Source organism: Polistes dominula, unplaced genomic scaffold (assembly GCF_049000335.1).
Source record: "Polistes dominula isolate Pdom_NZ unplaced genomic scaffold, Pdom_raw_medaka contig_27, whole genome shotgun sequence".
Taxonomy (NCBI): Eukaryota; Metazoa; Arthropoda; class Insecta; order Hymenoptera; family Vespidae; genus Polistes; species Polistes dominula.
Genome location: NW_028300906.1, coordinates 4,137,271 through 4,158,299, shown reverse-complemented (window position 1 = coordinate 4,158,299; position 21,029 = coordinate 4,137,271). Strand labels below are relative to the sequence as shown.

The 21,029-nt window shown below is 34.0% G+C and overlaps 2 protein-coding genes and 1 long non-coding RNA gene across 6 annotated transcripts in view; 1 reads left to right on the top strand and 2 right to left on the bottom strand.

Annotated features, from left to right (window-relative positions):
- Positions 1-11,304, bottom strand: part of tau (microtubule-associated protein tau) — a 25,375-nt gene extending 14,071 nt beyond the window's left edge. The window contains exon 1 of the mRNA XM_015323146.2: positions 11,170-11,304. Within this exon, the coding sequence (XP_015178632.2) occupies positions 11,170-11,289 (120 nt within the window). The 5' untranslated portion in view covers positions 11,290-11,304. The remainder of the gene's footprint in view (positions 1-11,169) is intronic.
- Positions 3,569-21,029, top strand: LOC107067547 (uncharacterized). Of its 3 annotated transcripts, XR_016178932.1 has the most exons (7): positions 3,569-4,477; positions 8,446-8,523; positions 8,917-10,614; positions 11,216-11,322; positions 11,440-11,769; positions 11,826-11,991; positions 12,143-15,146. It is a non-coding gene; the product is annotated as an uncharacterized LOC107067547 (long non-coding RNA). The 3 variants fall into 3 exon arrangements; XR_016178931.1 differs by lacking the exon at positions 12,143-15,146 and adding an exon at positions 20,942-21,029 and having other exon boundaries at positions 11,216-11,769; XR_016178930.1 differs by having other exon boundaries at positions 11,216-11,769.
- On the bottom strand, positions 17,320-20,968 carry Mlc1 (Myosin light chain alkali). Of its 2 annotated transcripts, XM_015323155.2 has the most exons (6): positions 20,837-20,968; positions 20,608-20,635; positions 19,446-19,754; positions 19,289-19,375; positions 18,671-18,740; positions 17,320-17,617 (listed from the first exon to the last, which is right to left on the bottom strand). In XM_015323155.2, the coding sequence occupies exons 1-5, from the start codon at positions 20,837-20,839 to the stop codon at positions 18,709-18,711; spliced, it is 459 nt and encodes a 152-aa protein (XP_015178641.1). In that variant the 5' UTR covers positions 20,840-20,968; the 3' UTR covers positions 17,320-17,617; positions 18,671-18,708. The 2 variants fall into 2 exon arrangements, with proteins under 2 accessions (XP_015178641.1, XP_015178640.1); XM_015323154.2 differs by lacking the exon at positions 18,671-18,740.

Genomic DNA, 21,029 nt, shown 5'->3' with positions numbered 1-21,029 from the left:
TTAAGGACTAGACGTCTCAGACTTCGTTTGATTAAGAAAGTGCAAGGAAACATTTGTGTGTGATGAATGATGACATTGAGTAAAAGAGGTTCCTATCGATCTTGCCCAACGTTTATGGAAACACCTTAAACCGACAATTTACCTTGGTATCAATAAGAGGTTATTTTCCTATCGTCTCAGATTTCCTAGGATTTGTGGCATTCTATTTTAGGAAATGGCAAAAAGTACGATTTGATTAGATACACTGTCGAAGATAATCGACTAGTGCACTATAGGGGATTAATTTCACTAGAGGAGACTCGCCTATTGCACTTTTGTGGCTTATTTCGAGCTAACCAAATCGATATGCCCATTTGCGAAGACATGCTGAGAAGTTACGACGTGTTAATATATGGGTTACAGAATTTACGATGACCTGGCTGTGATTTTTTATTCGTTTTGAAATATTATGATCCATTTTTTTTTATCTTCCTTTTAGAAAAATTGGTCTTTTAATTTTAAGATCATCAAAGAAAAGAAAAAAAAAAGAAGAAAACAACGAACTATCAGAAACCAGAATTGTTTTTAACATTAATGAGAAATGACAACAGACAAGAATTACTTGGAATAAAAGTAGGAGTTCCTGTTGGTTATCTTGTCTATGCTCGTCGAATGCGGGCGAGACTCTAATAACGCAGCACAATCGATATTTCAACTGTAAAAAGGAAGAAAAATGAAGGAAGATAAGGGAAATGATGTTGTTTGACGCATCCAAACAGACGTATGTACATTGAGGGAACGTGTATTATTTCACAAAATTTAGGAAAGAATATTATTTTAACGATCGAGTAAAATAATCTAATTTTTGTATTCTTTTTAAATGTATCGAATGTTGTTGTTACAATTTTTCTAGAATTTATAATTTTGCAGAAAAAATTCTATATCGAACGGATAAAAATGTACGTGCAGATCGAGGGTAACGACAGATAAGAACGGAACTGTCAGTCTGTGTGCGGGTAGGTAACGTAGTTTTATCGAGAAGGAACATCTTCGAATCACCTGCTGCGATGTTCTACAATGACGATGTGCTATTGTCACGTGGCCATGTTTATCGGATACCACATCGTTGTTTCCTGTATGTTAATCCATTAGCCCCTGAGTTTAGAACCTTCGTTTGTTGCAAATATATTGCGTAAATAAAACGTAATATATAAATGTGTGTAATAAGAAAGGATTATTTTGATACTCTCATAACCAGAACAACAACGAAAGAAGATAAGATAGAAATAAAGTAAATTTATAGAAGTTTAACTATCGTGACATAATCGATATAGTAGTACCAACGCCTTTCGAAAAAGAAAACTTACTCCATTATCGATTTTTGAAGACTCTAACACGTTGAGCTTGTTGATTTTTATTTATCAACTATCGTTCTAATCTTTTATCTTATTTTCTTAGGAAGTGTCATCTTCTCGCTAGCACAATGCCCTAACGTTAGCCTAGCCTAGTCATGGAGTCTCGCTCTAAAGCTCCAACATCCGCTTTTTTCTCATACCTTTCTTTATTATTATTCATTCTTTTTTTCATTCCCGTCTATCCTACGACTTATATTTTTTTTTATCACACTCTCGTCTGATATTTTATCCTCTAGTGTCATCGACGGAACCGGCTCGTACAATAGGTCTTACCTTTCGCGAACGTGACTTCAACTTGGTATATTAATCGTTGACATCGTAAAGGTTTTTCCCGACCAATGGAAAGAAATATTATGAGAATGTAGGTCAGCCCCTGGCTGGGTTTGTTATAGAACAAGTTGTTTTGTATGATATGAAGTGTCAGTATAATTTAATGCTTGCTTTTTGTTTGTTTAACTAATTGTCTTCGAATGAACGTTAATGTTATAGTGAAGAATAATTAATGATACGTTATTTTACTTAGAAAAATGAAAATATCGAGATCGTCGTCTAATGTTTGTTTGTTTGTTTGTTCTTTGTTAAACGTTTCTACGATAATTAAGTACAATTGCTACTACGCGTGAATAAGTGTCGAAGCATTTAAATACCTGTGTGCAAATCGAGTTGGTGCTAGTGCTCGTCGATAAAACACCGACGATTGTCGAACAAAAAGAAGTAGAAGAAGAAGAAGAACTAATTGAACTATTGGTCCTTCTCAACTTGTTTAAAGAACACGATTAACAATCTTATTTTCTTTTAGGAACTTCTGGAGACTATACTACGCAGCAGCGAGTAGTAAGAGTTGCATAAGAGCGGTGTTATCTCTTATTCAGCCATGACAGATACTACAAAATCGAACTGCAATTTTTACAATGACACGATCAAACGATTCGCGAACGTTTTAACGATTACTATGATTTGTGTTTTTTTAGAACAATTTAGTAGGTTGCTTACTTGGTCTCCTCTCTTTCTCTCTCTCTCTCTCTCTCTCTCTCTTGAACGAACGAACCAACGAACGACGACACGTAAATCGCGATTTGGTTTAAAGAAGAAAAAAAAAAATCATAAAAAATAATATCCACTTTGATAACACACGACATTAAAACAAGATTAATCTTTAGTAGGCCTCTGACCTACGACCTCATTCCACTCTGGTGCACGCTATACCCGGTATGAGGTACAATTTTTAAGGGCACGTACAAATTTTTCTCTTATTCGACGAACCGTAAAAAGAACTACTTTATAACATTGAAAACGTAAAAATACGACGATAGAAAACGTCTCGAGTAATTACACGACAAGAAAAAAAAGATGAAGAATAAGAAGGAAAAAAATATAATTGTTTCGTTGACACGTCACACGAGTATTCTATCCACCCGGTAGATTATCTTCCAGTCTCCTCTTCCCTTTTTCGTGTCATTCTGCACATCGATCTCCGTTTTCACGAACCAGGGGGGAAAGAACAAGAAAAAAATTAAAAAAAATTAAAAAGAACGATCACTCGTGAATAATCGCGAACTTTGGGGGAAAAAAAGCCTTTTTGAGATGATTGGTGCGAGCTTACCTGGAAATTTCAGGATAACTAGGTGTTTTTCTCTTTTGAAAATATATTTTGATTTGTTTTTGAAAATAAACTATCGGAGAGAGGTGGTCGAATGCTGTCAATCGAGTATGCTGTCTCGTGTGTTACTAAAACTGAGCGAGGTCTGAAAGTCCTTGTTCGGTAAGAGGTACGTCGTTTTCTACCCGTCGGTCCGTCTAACGTTCCGTTCCCTACGTGAACGTGCGCCCCTGTCAGTTTGTCCTGTCGGTGCCTCTGCTCCTGCGCCCGAACGTCCCAGTCAGACACAACTAGACTCGGAGTTTCACTCGATATACCAACTAACACATGCGCGGGTGCTCGTTTATACACCACCTACGAAAAATACACGCACATGACACACGACTATGTATGATAGAGAGAGAGAGAGAGAGAGAGAGGGAGAGAAAAAAAAATGAGAAACTGACTATAATTTCAATTATTTACGTCTCGTTCTAACCGACTTTTTCAACTTTGCACGCAACGTCTAAATGTATAAAAAGAATAATGAAATAATTGAACTTATTATTAGAACATTTGTGGATGAAATGCGTACCACTCCTATTCGTTCATGGGAATTCTCGTTGTTGGGTATATTGAACGAACGTGTGTCTTCTTAATGCTTCTTCTTTGACGTACTATGAGTTTGGTAAGGATTTGAAACGACTTCAGATCCATCAACGTGTGCGGTTTCTCCCTCGACGTAAAGAGGGAGAGGGTAATACTACCGGTAATGGGCGGTGGTGGTGTTGGACTATCGATACGTATATCCGCCTCTGACCCGGTTTTCGTTCTAGCTCCTGTTCAGCGTCTACTAGCTCTATCGAGAAGGTGACAGCATGAACACAACCAACAACACGCAAGGTGGACCAATTTAACGATCGATCCCCCTGATTTTCTCAGTTGTCTTCAAAGTGTCCTAAGTGGAACGTGGTGGTATCTTCAACGGTTGGAATTCTTTATTCCTTTTATATCTACAAAATTGTATTTCAGTGTACCAGAGAGTACCTTTCAACGAGCATACCGTCAAAGAGCAACACGTGAATAATAGTTAGAACGTTAACAGCCGTTTTTAAGTACTTTACCCTGACTGTCATTTGTAAGAAATAAAAAAAAACCAAAAGGGAAGGGAAGGGAAAAAAGTGGATGACCTCGTTAAATTACACGGGGACTGTGTGAAATACTTGCATCGCAAATCGTTCTCGCGTGAGTGAGTGAATGAGTGAGTGAGTGAGTGAGTGAGTGAGTGAGTGAGTGAGTGCGTGCGCGCAGGCCCCGTTTGAACGCGATGAACCGATGGGCAAAGAAGGTTGCAACCAACCAAGGATGCCACGCAGCCCCCGTACCCTTTTTCGAAGCTGCCGCTTTAATTCCGCAGTTATTTGACTCGTCCTGCTGAATATCTTTAAAGCTCTTCTCACGTGGGATTATTTGAAGAAAAAACTTGGATTTCCTTTATGAAATTGTACGCGTTAACGATCGTCAAAGCTATTTCAATAAGTTCATCATTTTTTTTTTTTTTTTTTTAACAGCTGCACGAGCAAGCTAAATCGTTTATTGATATTCTTCTTCTTCTTCATATGTGTTATCTTATGTTATTAAAAATATACTTATACTAGTATAATGAAATATATTTATTGGATAAAACGTAGAACGTAAAATAATTTGTCTAAAATATTGTCCAAACCATTGTATCCTTTGGTTGAATTTCGTTTGAGCTAATACGTTTAAGCTCTCATAATAAATCGTTTTGACGCTGATTTACCTCGAAAGCAGCGTCTCTATTCATCGTCGACTTATTAATTCACGCTTCATTATCGCGCAACATGTCGGTATTTCGTGCATGAAACGTCAGAGTTTGTCAGGAAACAGTCGAGCCATTCATTCGACTACCACGGTTTCTTTGCTACCAACCACATATTCTTCTTCCGATGATATTGATACGAAAAGACTTATGAGTTCTGTCGCATTCTGTGAGCTTTAGTGGATAACGAGTGTGGATTTGACGATTATAAAGGGGATTAAAATCAATTAAAGTTTTTCTTTTGTTTCTTTTTTGCTTTTTTTTTTTTTTTAATCATTTTTAACTGTTCAGATAATCCTTGGTCTTTACTCACTTGAAATTGAATTAAGTTAAAGTATTTAAACGATTCAATGTCTAAATATTATTTTTGGTATCATCTTTTGCTTCGGATTTCTTCGATTTTTATTTTTGTCATTTTTCTCTTGAACAAGATTCCTTTCCTTTTTCTTACCTGAAACAGAATAAAATTTGTTCGTTGGTATAACAGTCACACAAATGTATATTGTTTCTATTCATAAATAAAGAAGGTAAATGGTAACAACATTTATGGGTAAAATCAATATTACAAAAGTGACGTGCAAGAAAGAAATAACGTTAAAAAAAAAAAAAAAACAAAACAAGAAAAAAAGATGATTGCTCGATATTACAAATTGTCGCATAAAAACACAGTTGTCGTTTTATTATTGACCCACATCGGACAATTTTCTTAATAATTTTCCGACCAGTAGTAGTATTATTCGTTCTAACGAATTGTTGCATCCTTAAAAATAGATTCTTATTGAAATAGAACAAGGTTGTTGTTCTATGCGTCTTACTCAAATATTCAAAAGTATTTGGCTGGATAGATACTTCTTGAATACTTTAAAGTGTATACACGTCTGGTAAATAATATTTTAAATAGCCTGATTTCGTTGGACACGAAACTGACGTTAGTTTGCCTGCGTGTTGCACGAGCGTGATAATGATTTTTGCTTTTATCAAAAGGTTTGCTCATACGTTGTGCAAGTACTTTGAAAAATCGATCAATAATTTTTTAAGTAGGATACTACTTTAACAACAAACGATGCGAAAGTATTAATATGCTATTTATTTATAATCGATTATGTTGCAAAACGATGATTGTAGATTCAACCCAATAAATGACTTATCATTTCATTTAATATCGTTTATGAGTGTACTTGAAAGCTAACGTTTTCCTGTTTGCCAAATCTTTTTACGATCTGCTTACTATTGGGATACCATCGGCCGTTAGTCATGAAATAAAAATCAATAAGAAACTAGTTAACTATCTTTTAACAGTAAGAAGTATGTTTGCTAGGACTATATGACTGCTTTTACCAAGAATATATCTAACGTACCGACAGAGCACGTTATTCAGTACCGACTGAAGAAAAAAAAAACTAGATTAAATATCATTTATCCGCACTTCTTCTCTCTGATGTGAGATAATTTTTTGTTTGTTCGTTTTTTTTTTTTTTTTGTATCGCAATTAATTCCACGCTATTTTGTACTATTTGTCTTTATAGATACTCGAGGAAGAAAATAAAAAATTAAAATGAAAAAAAAAATAAAAAATACTACTGTAATTAATTCTAATCGTCGGAAGTTTCTTTTATAAAAGATTTAAAGTCTCCCCTTGTTGTCGCGATTAATCAGATTGCTCATAATTAACAATTAATAGCTTTGGCTAGGAAATAGGGAGATAGATAAACGGACTATCGAAAGTATTAGGGAAAGTAACGAATAATGAAGAGAACAAAGATAGTAATCTTGTTTTATCTTTATACGGATGATAGGTGAAATTCATTTTGGCAGTAACTATGCGCTTCGTTGGAAGACTGCTAATCCATGATGCGATGGAAACCTCGTAAAGTCCCCCTCCGGTATCGAACTGCGTGCTACTGTCTCTTCTATTGATGGAAATCGATAGTCTTCATCCCTTTTCTCATGCAACACGACAAATCTACACTTTCACTGAGGGATGAGTGATAAACTGACAGACAACCCGTCAAATCGGTATCCTTTAATATCTTTTGGAATTTAAACTTTAGAACTATCCAAACATTAGGCTTGATCCTTTTAAAGGAAACTTATCCTACAGTTAAATCACTAGAGTTTATAAAGTTATTTGTTAAAACAAATATGCTATTTATTTGTTAGGTTTGTTCAAATAATTTGACAAATACGGGAATAGGTTGTTATAAAAATTCAAGATATTAATGAACCTGGCATTCATGATACCATAAAGGTATGAATGAACAAGTTAATATGTACTGATTTATCATCTAGAATATTTTGATTCCAATTGAATGTCTTGTTGATTATATATTCTTGTTTGGGCGTTGCTGGTTGTTCTTTGGATTATGTATTCGAGCATCGTGAGTACTCACGCGAAGGATGACGTCATCTACGTTTACGTAATTCATAACGAAATGCAACGAGAATGAGGAAAAGAGAAAGAGAAAAAAAGGCGGACGTATGCCATCTCAGGAAAAATGCTTGGATTATTTTATCAATGAAAACAACGATATATTGTTCAAGTTCTTATTAACCAATCCGAGTATGATTATCTTAAGAATTGAAATAGAAATTGGATGATTGTTTTAGTCATTTTGTTAGATGAGAGTTACGAAGAATAATATCCAAGTGCATTGTTAAACAAGTTTGATATAAAATAAAAGATCTTTCGTATGAAACGGTTCTTGGATTCGATCAGGTTTTATAAGAGTGCCACCAGGCTAGAATTATTTCTCAAGAAAACAGAGGTGAAAGCCTTAGAGTGCTAATCCAGTTGTCGTTAATTGCACCGGCCGTGGTATTGCGCTAAGTTCATTTTCTGACCTACCATTCTTTGGATAGTATTCTCATAAGTATTATTAGGTTAAAAAGATAAAAGAACTTTTGCATAGACATAATAGATTTTAATACCAATAATTATTAATTCGTCATATTGAGAAACATATCATGACAATTTCAACATTATTTTTAATGACTAAAATGATACTCATGCATACTTGTTTTTTTCTTACCATGAGAACATTCTTAACAAGCTTGCATTCGCATGTACATATGCAACTTACTTACTCTTACCATTAAAGTATGAGTTTGTAAAATCGTAATATCGTTTTGGATAGGAGGAAAAAGAAAACAAGACAAGATATTTTTATATCGGATCGTGGGGAATTAGTCGAACGCAAAGGAAAAGGTGACACGTTGCTATTTTTGGAGAGACAGACTGTGCCGGGCCGATACCTGTTTGCGAACTTGCTACTTTTCATTATACACGTTTGCTATAATGCAAGCAAACTCACTTGTCAAGGATGCTAATTGCTGCAAGAGATTCTATCTTCCACTATTTTTATTTCCTATACTTTTCTTCCTTCCATTTCAACTATTTTCTTTGCTTCCTTTCAGTTTCATTTATCAATGATACTTCAAACTTTACCTTTCTCTGATTTAAATGCTAACGGTTGCAAAGGTTTTTTTTAATTAACTTTTACTTGAGTTGTACGCACTAGTATTGAAAATATTTCAGTATTAATAAATAGGTAAAATAAGAAAAGAAAAGTAAAAGATTCGTGTTGCAAGTTGCTTCCAATTTAAAAGTAAGTAATCTTTTTTCTTTGTAGCAAATGAAGCGTCCAATGTGAAACGAAGACGACGACGATGACGATTCGGTCGATTAATTCGGTAACCTGGTATTATCGGTAAGTCGATAGAGCGCATAGATAATTCTACACCAGTGATCAGTTACGCTTCGTAATAAGTATCCACATAAGACGGTACTTAAAACTTAGGTGTGCCCTGTAAGATCATTTTCAACGAATTATATAGTTCAACTGAAATATAATAATTATAATTAATCAAATGAGAACGTTTATGAATTTTTAATGCACGTGCAATGACAACCAAAATTCTTACGATAGTTTGAACTTTGATATCAATAAATAATAATAATCAAAGTTAGATTGACTAGTTGTTAATAATTCGCGATAATAAATTAAAGTTAATCGCGACGTTGTTATAGCATAGTAAGGGAGGATTTGCGTCTCTATCTTGGATTTTCAATTAAACACACCCCTTTTCTCTTGTTGTTGCAGTAGACGCATAACGTGCGTTCGCATCCGCGAGACTTACAGGATTTTTCATTTCTTCAAGAGTTGTTTGTGCTTGCAACCCTTCCACTTAAGTCTACCCAAGTAACTTCATTTTGATTACGCTTTAACTAACGCAGTCGTCTGTGTATTTTTATTTTTCTTTACTTTACATTTTTATTTTGATAGCTTTGTATTTCTCATTAGTCGCATTGGTACTTCGTCGAGTGTTGTTTTCATTTTTTATTTTTATTATTACACGTACTTTTCTATGGAAAATATTATATAATATATACGAGGTGTTTAATCTTTTCGTACAATAAGATACCTGGACTAGTTGGAATTTTGTTCCTCGAGATAATGATGTTAATGTTATAATGAAATAATAGATATTTGTAATAATTTAATAATATTCAAGAGTAACGAGTGAAAACGCGAACAAGCAAGCAGGGATGCTGCGCGACGACGCGCCGGTTTTATTATCGATTTCAATGTCTGGCGTTCCTGCTAGAATCCTCTCTCTCTTCTCCGCACACTCCTCTTTCCCTTTCTAACTTCGACCCCTCGCCTTTTATTCAGCCTTTGTACGCACCCTTCTTTCTACGCCCACGTGCATAGACGACTCTACTTCGTACTTTTACGTACGTTGGATTCATATGCTTTACTGCATCCTCCCATATGTGCTGCACATAGCACAGGAACGTTTTAAGGCCAAAACGCTTTTCTTTTTTTTCTTGTATTTTTCTTTTAATGTCTGCGATTAAAATTCATATCAACATTCCTGCCCTGCCCTGCCCTGCCCTGCCCTGCCCTGCTCACACACCCCTTCATCTTCTCTTAAACGGATCCGTTAAGTGAATTTTTCAACAAATAAAAGCAACGTTGATCTTTCGTCATTTAAAAATCACTGAACGTGGGATAGATAAGACGAATTACCAAAATTACAAAACCTGACTCATCTACCGTAAGACCACTGATTTGTGTAAATTTATAATGCTCGATGTGATACCGCACGACGATGTTTAGCTCTATGAATCTAATCATATGTTGTAATTCTTGTGACATGATGTCATCGATTATCATTGCCAAAGTTAATCATGACGACGTCATCTCATTGGGACCGTCATTAGGCATGGTTGCTAATGTAAGGGGTGCAGGAAAAGAAAATGGGTCACACTTCATCAATCTGTTATACGCGTGATGTCATCAAGGGCAATTCTATCATCAAATCTTGCACTTATTGTTAGTATCGTTGTTAACATTTTAAGTTGTTATTCATAGAAACCGAAATTACATACTTGAATAATTAATTAGCACGAAAATTGATGAAAAATGTTATTATAATATCTTGGTTTTATGTCTCATGTAAGTGATATTAGATTGTTACTGTTGCATACGTGTTTACACAACTTTTCTTAACGTGCTCACGCTTCTACGTATGTGTGCGTGCGTGTGTGTGTGTGTGTGTGTGTGTGTGTGTGTGCAAATTTCATGTAAATGTAGCGTCCTCCATCGAATGCTAATTACCATCACTGACACTCGACCGTTATCACGTTTTCTTTTCACGTTAAACTATAGCACTGGTTACAATAAAAAGTTAATTACTACGACTACTAACTTGTACAACGAGATTCTTACATCGTATAGTCGTGTAATGCGACCGGAAGTTACAGTAATACGCTATTAAACGCACTCTTTTAATGGGTAAGTAAGAATACTAATTGTAAGATACTTTTTAAACTGAAACTTCGATAATGTTTTATTAACCCTTTGCACTCGGGGAGACAATACGGAGCACTACGGAGACAATAAAAAAAAAAATAAATAAATAAATAAAAATTGAAACAAATTCAATTCAGTCTACAACATATCACAAATATGATTTTTCTTTTAACTACACATATGTCATTTAGTTATAATAACGTGAATATGATTATTTGTTTCTATTGGAATTGCTTTGTAAGTTGTTAGTAATATGTGAAATGAAAAATATAACTTCGAGTGCAAAGGGTTAAACGACACGAAAGAGAGTGAGATAAAAAATTGTTTAATAATATTCAAATGATATTGATAGAAATCTCAAAACAAAGGATCGATTATATAACTAAAGCTTTCATTGTTTATTTTTTTTTTATTGTGGATAGATAAAAGCTTAAATTTATTAATTAATAAGATATCTTATGAATGGTCACATTGTCATAGTTGTTTTAAAAATATTATAAAAGAATAATTGGAACTATTTTGATAATAATTGTTTACCTTAATAAAATAAAAAGAACTATCATTATATCCGGTTGGTTGACAGGATAGACAACGAGATACGGATTTAACGCTGATGTAATCACCGATGTGCGCCAACGATCGGATCGTTATCGGCATGCGGTTGTTAAACTGCTAAAGAGGACATACCAAGTGAGAGGATTTCTTTAATCCATGCAGTGTAACTTAGCGTAGCACCAACTGCCGACGGCAGGTTGTCGTTTCATCGTTAGAGTACAAAACCAGAAAGTAAAGCTTTTTCTATTTCAGTGAAATTTCTTGAGAGTTGTGTTGTAAACCTGCTATGGAAAGTAACGTGACACGGGGACACAGCAATGGGATTACGATCCAAATGTGGTGTAAATCGTGCACTTTGATGTCGTTTAAGGAAAACGTAATGCAAGTTATGCGTATGTATATCAAATGGAATGAAACAACAAATTTATTGCGTCACGTTATTTTTTTTCTTTCGATCACACTGACACTTATTTTCAAATATCTTTTCAATAGGGGTAGTTAACAAGGTTTGTGTACCTTTATCGATACCAAAGAACTTATTTCAATGAAATTCAATTGAAAACTTACAACAGTCACAACCAGGTTGTAAATTAATTTCACGGGTCTTGGAATACGCGTAACGTTCCGTTGTTTTTTAGCAACTGAATTTGTTTCCTTGCCATTAAGAAGAGTAGAAGATGATGCAGTCAAGGTCTTACGTTAAGATTGTCAATTCGGACTGGATTATTCACCGCAATATTGCATAATTTCTCGTTGGCATTGCCACTACTTTCGAAAATAGCTGTGAGCTCCTCTTTAGATTCGGTGCGTCATTTATTTTTATCCTTGCATTCTCATATTATTAAGATGCAGTAATTCATTCGGTTTAATTGTTAACAAAGTTAATATTTATTTATGAAGTAATCATATAATATATATCTGTTGTTCTACGAAATAATTCTGTCATTATTTTCAGATTACTTTGGTCATCGTAAATGGTAAACAATTATTTACATTTAAACAACAGTTATAAATAATTGAATATTAAGCCAGCGAATAGTTGGCAATTTGAATGAACTGATTAACGTTGAGAAATATTGACCCGTGATTTAATCTAACAATGGTAAACTAGAAAATAATTGAAGTTAACGGAGTTAGAGTTCATGGAATTAAACTTGAATCTTGATCAATTATTTGATACTGGTTTTAATGAACTGAAACTGTTGGAAATGTTTAACAGAAGTTCAAGCTAACGTATCATGGGTTGTATCGTTTGAATCCATATGACCTTTTTCTAAAAAAAAAAAGATAAAACTAGAGAAAGAAGCTTTCTTAGTAATGATTCCGTACAAGTAGCAGATAATCAGGGATGCTGTGTGGGTGCATCTTAGAACGTGTAGTAGACGGGATTGAAGAGAGTTTTCTCCTCTTTTTCCACACGTTCTTTCTCGTGGTCGTTCAATTTGAAAAGCTTTACCGGTCGCTGAACTTGCGCTTCTTCTGTCTGTTCCTCCTCGTATCGTCGTCGTCGTCGTCGTCGTTGTCATTATACTGTCCACTTTTCCTTGTACAATAGTTAGACGATGACCTGATACAGCTTACGAAGAGTATAGAAGAGGTACTCGTTAATAGGCCAAACGCGATTGATCACGTGCCGGAACGTTGGAATTTTAGCTAAGCCTCTCCTATCGGAGTTGGAGTGCTTGTCCAGTTCATTGGAATTACTTACTACACGCAAAGTTTTTTTTTTTATTATTCGTTTCTCTTGAATAAATGTTGAATTACCTGATACGATAAATGTTAATGAAATTGTTTCTAACTGGATCCAACTTTGATTAATATTAATATTATTATTATTCAGGAATATGTTTGAATTGTAACAACAAGTCTATGAGATGATATTTTAGTAACGATGAAAAATATGTTGGGGGACAGTAGGCATTGGACGCAGTTCTTTAAAGAAAATAACCTTGACCCATACTCGTGCACTTATACCATGTTGGATGCGCACATCGTAATGAATCATTAAATGATCGTAGAGTGTGTGGGGGGAGAGATGTGAGAGTCGTTTGTGAAAAAAAAAAAAAAATGTTTCTTCTTATATTTTTGTCTTTCTTTTTCATCATTCATTTCTTTCTCAACTACCCGTATCCCTGCTATTATCGAATTAAGAAGTAAATTAAAGATCAAATTGGACATCGATTGAGATGTATCACTGAAATCGTTCAAATCATTGATATAGCCTAAGTTAAAGAGAGAAGCCAACCGGAAGTGTCGATCAAATTGCGGATGTCAAATCGAGCTTAGTCGCGTCGTCATTCCATTTATGGGTTTCAGAGGGTCTTCCGATTAAGGTCGCGGGACCCATCATCGATGTTCAGTCACGGCAATTCTGCAATTATACGCCCACAAACATCGTTAATTCGTTGACGTTCCTATATTTTTCTAATTGACCAACGATGATAATTTTCCTTTTTTTTTTATTTTCTCTATTTTACTTTTTCATTCCTACTAATTTGTTTTTTGTTTTTTTTTTTTTCATTATCCTCATTTCTTTTATATGTAATTATCTAATAATTAGAAAAGTCGAAAAAATAATATAATTTATGTAACGATTAAGCACGATTTATTAAGAAAAATCGTATCCATTTGTGAACATAGGTGTCTGAAGAAAAAGAATGCGATTGCAATTTATCCTTGTAAGACCTTGACAGCTCGTTCAAGGGACACTAACTTTTATTTGATTTCACGGCCGGGGGAATGGTAGGGTTTAATGTACGAAAATCAAAAGAAGATACTCCAGTTGAAACATTTTATTTCTAATTTATTCAAGTATAAAATATTATTTCAACGAAATTGGTGCAACGATTATTTTTTATTCAACGAATAACAACATTCAGATAGTATTGAAAATATCGTATTTCTCATTTCCTTCTCTCTTTCTCTCGTAAAACGTAGCCTTGATCTTTTCTCAATCGTAAACTCGCAAAATTAATAGTCGTGATAACGATCAGTAGTATCTTTTGGTGTAGGTTATCTATACTAAGCGTATGTATATGTGTGTTATTTTCTTTCACGTGATTTTAATAGCTATTTGTTGCAGCAGTTTGAGGACAATTTTTAGTACCTGACACGAAGGGAAAAAAAGGTATGAAGTTTCGTTAAGACACGTTGAACGTTTAGTCGTCGTTTCTAATGAATACAGCTATAATCTGATCTAACATAAGAGGAAAGAATGCGTCACGCATTTCCCATCTCACGTTCGCGAGAACAATGAGCTTCGACGAAAAAATTATGCAAAGTAAATTAGGTGCGTTTGAAAAGATGAAATAATAATCATTATCCAAAGAAACTGCAAATATCAAGCATGGTAAAATTTTCTCAATGGTTTGAGAAAGTTCAACGACCCCCTGTTAAGTGTAAAGAACAATTTATTACTTTGTTCGTAAAAATAAATTATTTTAACGGATTATTAAATTATTATAAATGTACTTGCGTTTGTACATTTAAGCACAACTTCTGTTATTAGTCAAATATTATATCAACATTTAATTATTAAGTGGTCAATAGTTATTCTACGTTTTCATTTTTAATTGAATGCTAATTTATTCCCAGAAGATACTCATTTTTATTACTAATTATTTAACTTTAACATTATTCACGAAACGTAATCGAAAACGTAACAATTTTCGATGTAATTGTTTGTCATAATTCAGATATGACATTTCGTTTTAAATTAATGTTTATACAGAACAAAACAAAATATATATATATAACGTATTTTAGTTAAAGAATGAAGTATGTAATAAATTATGGTGTCAAGGTGTTCAGTGAGACTGACTTCTTTTTATTTTTCGTGTTATTCTATTCTCATACGTCACAAGCAAATGTTATGTAAAATAGTCTCATTGTCAGACTATGAAACTTATTTTATTTTTAAATTACGAAGGAAAAATATATATTAAAAAAAAAAAAATAAATGTGTACCGAGGATTTACATGAAAAATATCTTATCGTAGAATTTTGAACGATTTTAATTTAAACTTGGAGTGTGTGCACTCTCGTCTATATCTTTTAAAAATATCTTTATCTACCGTGTATAATGTGTTTAAGATTTTATACGTGTATAGTGTATATGCGTTTACATACAAATACAAGTTATATACGTGATTTCTATATATCAAAGAGAAAAGTTTTTCAATCTTATTTAACCGTAATATCATAATGCATTTAATACTAGAAGATAAAGCTAAGCCGATTTCGTGGTATTTACTACAATATTTACGTTGAACGTGTTTATCATTAGAGGTTTATATTTAGAGTTAACTTTATCGCGACTATCGATCGATTCGTTTAGATAGAAAATAAACGAAATAAGAAGGATGCAATTTTCCAGAGAAATTCTTTTTGTTCAAAATTAATAAAACAACATGGAGCACGTACATAGGTAGTAGCCATAACTACGAATCAAATTTGTACGAACGTAAACAACCCTTCAAATCTTTTCTCGCCTATTTCAATCTTGTTTTTAAATTCTCATTATATTTATCAGATTTCTTAAACCCTAGTGACAAAGAACTTGTTGTGATCGTTGATGGAGATGTTATAAAAATCTATTTTTCAATATTTTTTGTGATATCACCGATCTGGCTTAGCAGCAAGATGGCGGAGACGCGGCATCCGACCAATCAGTGAGTATTCTCTTAACGTATACACAAAAGCCGCGATGAATGAGAGGAAAATGTCAAAAAGAGGGTGCTCTGATGTAAGTCCTACTTACGAATAAAAAAAGAATTTCTATTCTTGTTAACTTGTACAAAAGAAAAGGGAAGAAATGACCAACCTGTTCGAGATGCTGAATAGTCGTCCTGTTGCAGCCTCTTGGATACTGCCTCCTCTTTCGTTGGATTTGTTTGGACGTCTGTCATATTTTTTTTTTTGATTAAATTTTGTTAATTTTGTTCTTCTCGTTCGATCGTTTAATCAAAGTGTTTGGATGTTCACACTAATTGTTCGTGTTGTTATCTTTACGTTTACAATTTTGTTATTAGCGCACTTGTTAAATCAACAATTTTGTATAACTGTAAATTGAATTTAAAGTGAAGGCAAAAATACGAAAGAAGAATAATGATCTATCATCAGCCGAGATTAGAATAGATGGAGGAAACGCGCGACACTTGCGACGCGTTTGAACTGACTGTCCTGAGCGCCTACTTGCCGGGCAAAGCCATAACTCCATCCCGGAAATGTCCGAAGTCAACCGAACTCATATAACGCTTATACGAAGTTAACATTTACGACACGAGATTTGCCGATGTAGCACGAATGATCTTTTGGCGGGAGAAAGAAGAGAGAGAATTATTTGTTTTCTTATTTTTTCTCAACTTTCTTTTGTAAGTTATCGTATCCTATATAGGTATTCTGTATATCTGTAACTTATAAGTCAACTAGTTTAAAGATACTAATTAAAATATATGTAATGATTGCTATTACGAGGAAAACTAATGAAGTTTCTGTTACCTTCAAATGTTTTTAATGTAATGGCGTGCAGAAAAGAATTTCTATTGAAGATAAGCTTCGTATGTAATGAATTTGTTTATATACATTTAATTAAATTAAGCTCCACCTATTTTTCTTTTATTTTTGAAATGATATGTATCATTGGTCATAGATTTATGATGTTCTGAATCTAATGATAAAAGGGTACTGGTCATTACTGATTTGATTGTTCCATAACAGCATTTGCTATTAGCTGTAAATATACATTTGTCGCCTAAACTATAACTAATAGATTATTATAATCATTGTGACAAGGATTACATTTAAACTTTTATTTTTTGCAGTCCCCGAGTCACGAGGAATGTAGTTTATTAAAGTAACAATACGAAGTATGTAACTGAAAACCGATCGTTTCGTTTAAAGTTTGTACAAATCTGTTAAAACATGACCCCAAGACGCGAGATCGCTTTTATGCGTCTTTTTAAGTCATAGTATAAATTATTTAAACAGTGATTGTCTTTTTTTTCATCCTTATTCTTTATATATATATATAAATATATATTAAATATTTTCTCGATAATCGATTGATCTTCGCTTCATGTTCCGGGTCATCCTGAGGATTTTTATGTGATGTTACTTCTTTTTTTTCTTATATATATATATATATTTGTTCTTTTGAAAATCTTCTTTTTTTTTGGTCATTTTTCCTGTTTTTTTTTGTTTTTTGTTTTGTTTTTCAAATGAATTTTTATTACGGAAATGTGAAGAGGTGCGATTGGGTCGACCGAGTGATGAATTAACAAGGGATGAACAGCATGATGAGAAATTATGATAAACGCGTCGTCCTTCGCTGATTCGTGGCTTCGAATGATCATTGCCGAAGAATCGAAGAAAGAAATTGTTGGTATTTATCACTAGTCTTCTTCTCTTTCGCACAATCTGCGAAGGAACGCTGAAAAAAGGAACCATATTTAATATTATAACAAATCTTTGATTATTTGATCTTCATTTCAATTTACATGAAATAATTGAGAAGACGGATTTGCAAATATTTAATGTAAAAATTCCTCTCCTTTACCCCTCCTAATTAAATTTTATTTTATTTTGTTATTATTTATAATCATTGATCAATCCGTCGTGTCAATTGGCAAAGATGATTACACATATTAATATTATTTTCACTTATTCGTGTATGTACGTCACTGTAAGCATTAAAAGAAAATATAAAAGTTGCACAATTTTAAGTAATAAAAATCGTTTTTTTTTAGTTTTTTTTTTTTTTTTAGGACAAGCACAGATTAAACATAGACAAATAATTCGTGTGAGATATGACATTCGTAATTTAGCCACACGAATTATTGCACATGTAAGAAAGAAGAAGAATAAGAAGACATGGATAGATTAAGTTAAAAGATAGAAATGCATTTAATTAAGCGTTTTGCTTGTATTCAATTATTTCGTAATAATCGTGAATCGTGTTAGAGAAAATGCTCGATGTTTAAGGAATCCTTCCTGAAATATACACACACATACATACACATAATGTGTGAATTCATTTCGAATGAATTTCGATTGAGGTAGTATTTTATTTGTTGGCCCAGAAACGATGGTATTGTTGGGAGTGAGAGGGATGGGGGATGGGGGTGGGTTAGAGCATTAACTACACTCGATTCACTGATCTTACTTACAAACCTGAAGTACTCGTACGTGTTTTTGTGCGAGAAACGAGTTATCGATTTCAGCATCCCTGTGGCGCTGCAAACACGCGTCCTATAAACTGTTTGATGTACGTGACGAGACAAGGCGAAAATAAAAGCGATGACACTTTTCTCATGAGACAGTAAAAAACGAAGAAATAGACAAATAGAGACAATAGACGAAACGAAGAAGCGTAGGAGGAAGAAAAAGTAGAAGAAGAAGAAGAAGAAGAAGAAGAACAGGAAGAGGAAGTGATAGTAGAAGAAGCGAGAAAACGAGGACGCGTCTACTAGACGAGGACACTTACGATCGATGACCTCACTGTACCAATGGCATCCGGACAGCTTACAAAAGCACCATCATCTTCTTCAAGAATGCTGTGAAATACAAATAAAACATGGACGTATTCAAATGACGGACAACATATGGAGAATCTAGCCAGCTCGAACTGGGGAGGATTTCTTTTGTTTTTTTTATCTTTGCTTTTTTTTTCTTTTACAAATCACGTTATACTTCCATGTTGTCCGAACGTTTTGGCTCCCGCTACAAATGATTTTTCCTTCTATATTTGTAATTAGAAATAGAATCGTGCGGCTATGTGTTCTACGTGCTAAGGAAAATGGGGTCATTCGTTTGTGGGGGCGTTTGTGGAGTGGCAAGTTAATTGCCTATTGATAGATCAATTCTAAATTTCATTTGGGGGACGTTATATACTGGGGGGGGGGGGGTAACAAAACAATTGGTTGGACAATCATTTAATTGGATTTTCTTTATACGTGCTTTGAACCTAAATACTTTCACACTAACGTGACTCACTAACAATTAGATGCAGGTATTCTAATTTTACTTTTTTTAATTTTTTTCTCTCTTTCTAATTGGGAAGATGCATTCAAATTTGATACGTCAAAGATTTGTGTCTACTTACGAGTATAAGGGATGAAACCATCGTCATCTTCTGGATCCATGCAATCTTTTAACACCGTTTCGACTTCAGCATCAGTAAGACGTTCACCTATCAGAATATTTATAAGTATATAATTACGGTTATTTTAAATGGACAACACCAATTGGTGGAATCGTACCGAGCGTGAGCAGCGTATGGGACAATTCGGCGGCTAACATGGTTCCATCTTCTTGCTTGTCGTAAAGCTTGAGACACTCGACAAAGTCTTCGAAACAACCCTGTTCCTTGTCTTTTTTGCACTGACTGAAGATCGGCAAGAACTCGTCAAGTTTCATTATCTTCTCGCCTCTTTTTTTGGTACCGCCAAGTTTTTCAATCGTCGCATTTGTTGGGTTTAGATTCAAGGCATATAAAACATTTCCAAGATCGATTGCGTCGATGGAGTTGGTACCATCGGCATCGTAGATGGAGAACGCGAATTCTGCTCCTATTTCGTAACGATCGTAACGACGAAAGATGATTGATTAATCGTGTAATTCATTAGCAAATGAAATGTCATAAGGAAAACAAATAAATGTGATTACCGATTTAAGCAAATTATTTGCTAAATGTATAGCAATGTTTTTTTAGGATAATTAGTAAAGTACTAATCATAATAATAATAATTATAGTTTCTTATTTTTGAAAGTATCAAACACCAGTTTAGAAATAAATGTTCGAGCGTTCTCTTAAATTAAACGGGAAATGCGAAATTTGGGTTAATATCATCCTGTAAGAGATACTAAGCGCGTATCAGGTTCAAAAGTCTGAATCTATTTTAAGTACGAGCGTATATCCCCACCCTAGGAACCGATTCAAGAACTCTCTGGTTAAACTAGTGGGTCAAATTACCCCCGCCGAACCATATAAGAACACCCTGCCGACTATTTTTGACATCTTGATTCTCTATTCGAAGAGTTTTGCTTTGCTTCTTTACTGACACGCGCTTGATTGCGTAACGATATGATATTTGCCCGACATATATTGCCCAATATTACGGAAGTTTATTTTCTTTTTACCAAAACTATCCGGATATTGCTCAATGTTCATTGCAAGTAGCCTAAAATTAACGCCGATTCCGTTAACGTTCGAACGCATAATCTCAATTTTTTTTTTTTTAGCAACAATAGTTCAACAATTTTTATTCCATGCATTTTCAAAAGTTACACGACGACAATCGATTAATTTAGTTATATTACAAAAATTACTATTCATCGCAATAATTAATTCTGTTTAGTTAAATGTTTTTTTTGTTTCAACAGATTAATTATATTTTAAAATCCAGGTTTTTAATTACTCACTCTCGACGTCTTTGGAGCTTAAGTCTGCCTGTAAAATAAAACACAAATGTGTTGTTAATGAATTAAAGTATAAATTTCAGGACATGGTGGAATTTTGTAATTATCAAAAAATCGTGAGAGAACGATTTGAATTATTGGAAAAAGAAAATGTAAAAAATAATTAATCAATCAATCGTTAAAAAATAAAATTGAAAATGATCGACGGATTGGGGAGATAATACGAGCTCACCATTGTAGATTGGTCTGGTGCTTCTATGGGATGATGCTGATCAGACGAAGGTAGAAACAGAAGTGGTACCGGGTGTTACCAAATTTATTCATTTTATTTCTGCAGATGTCGCTACGATCGGGATACACGAGAAAGATCATGCTGAAACTAAGTCATCTTGACGAAGAAGAGAGTCATCGGCAACGTTGCGGTC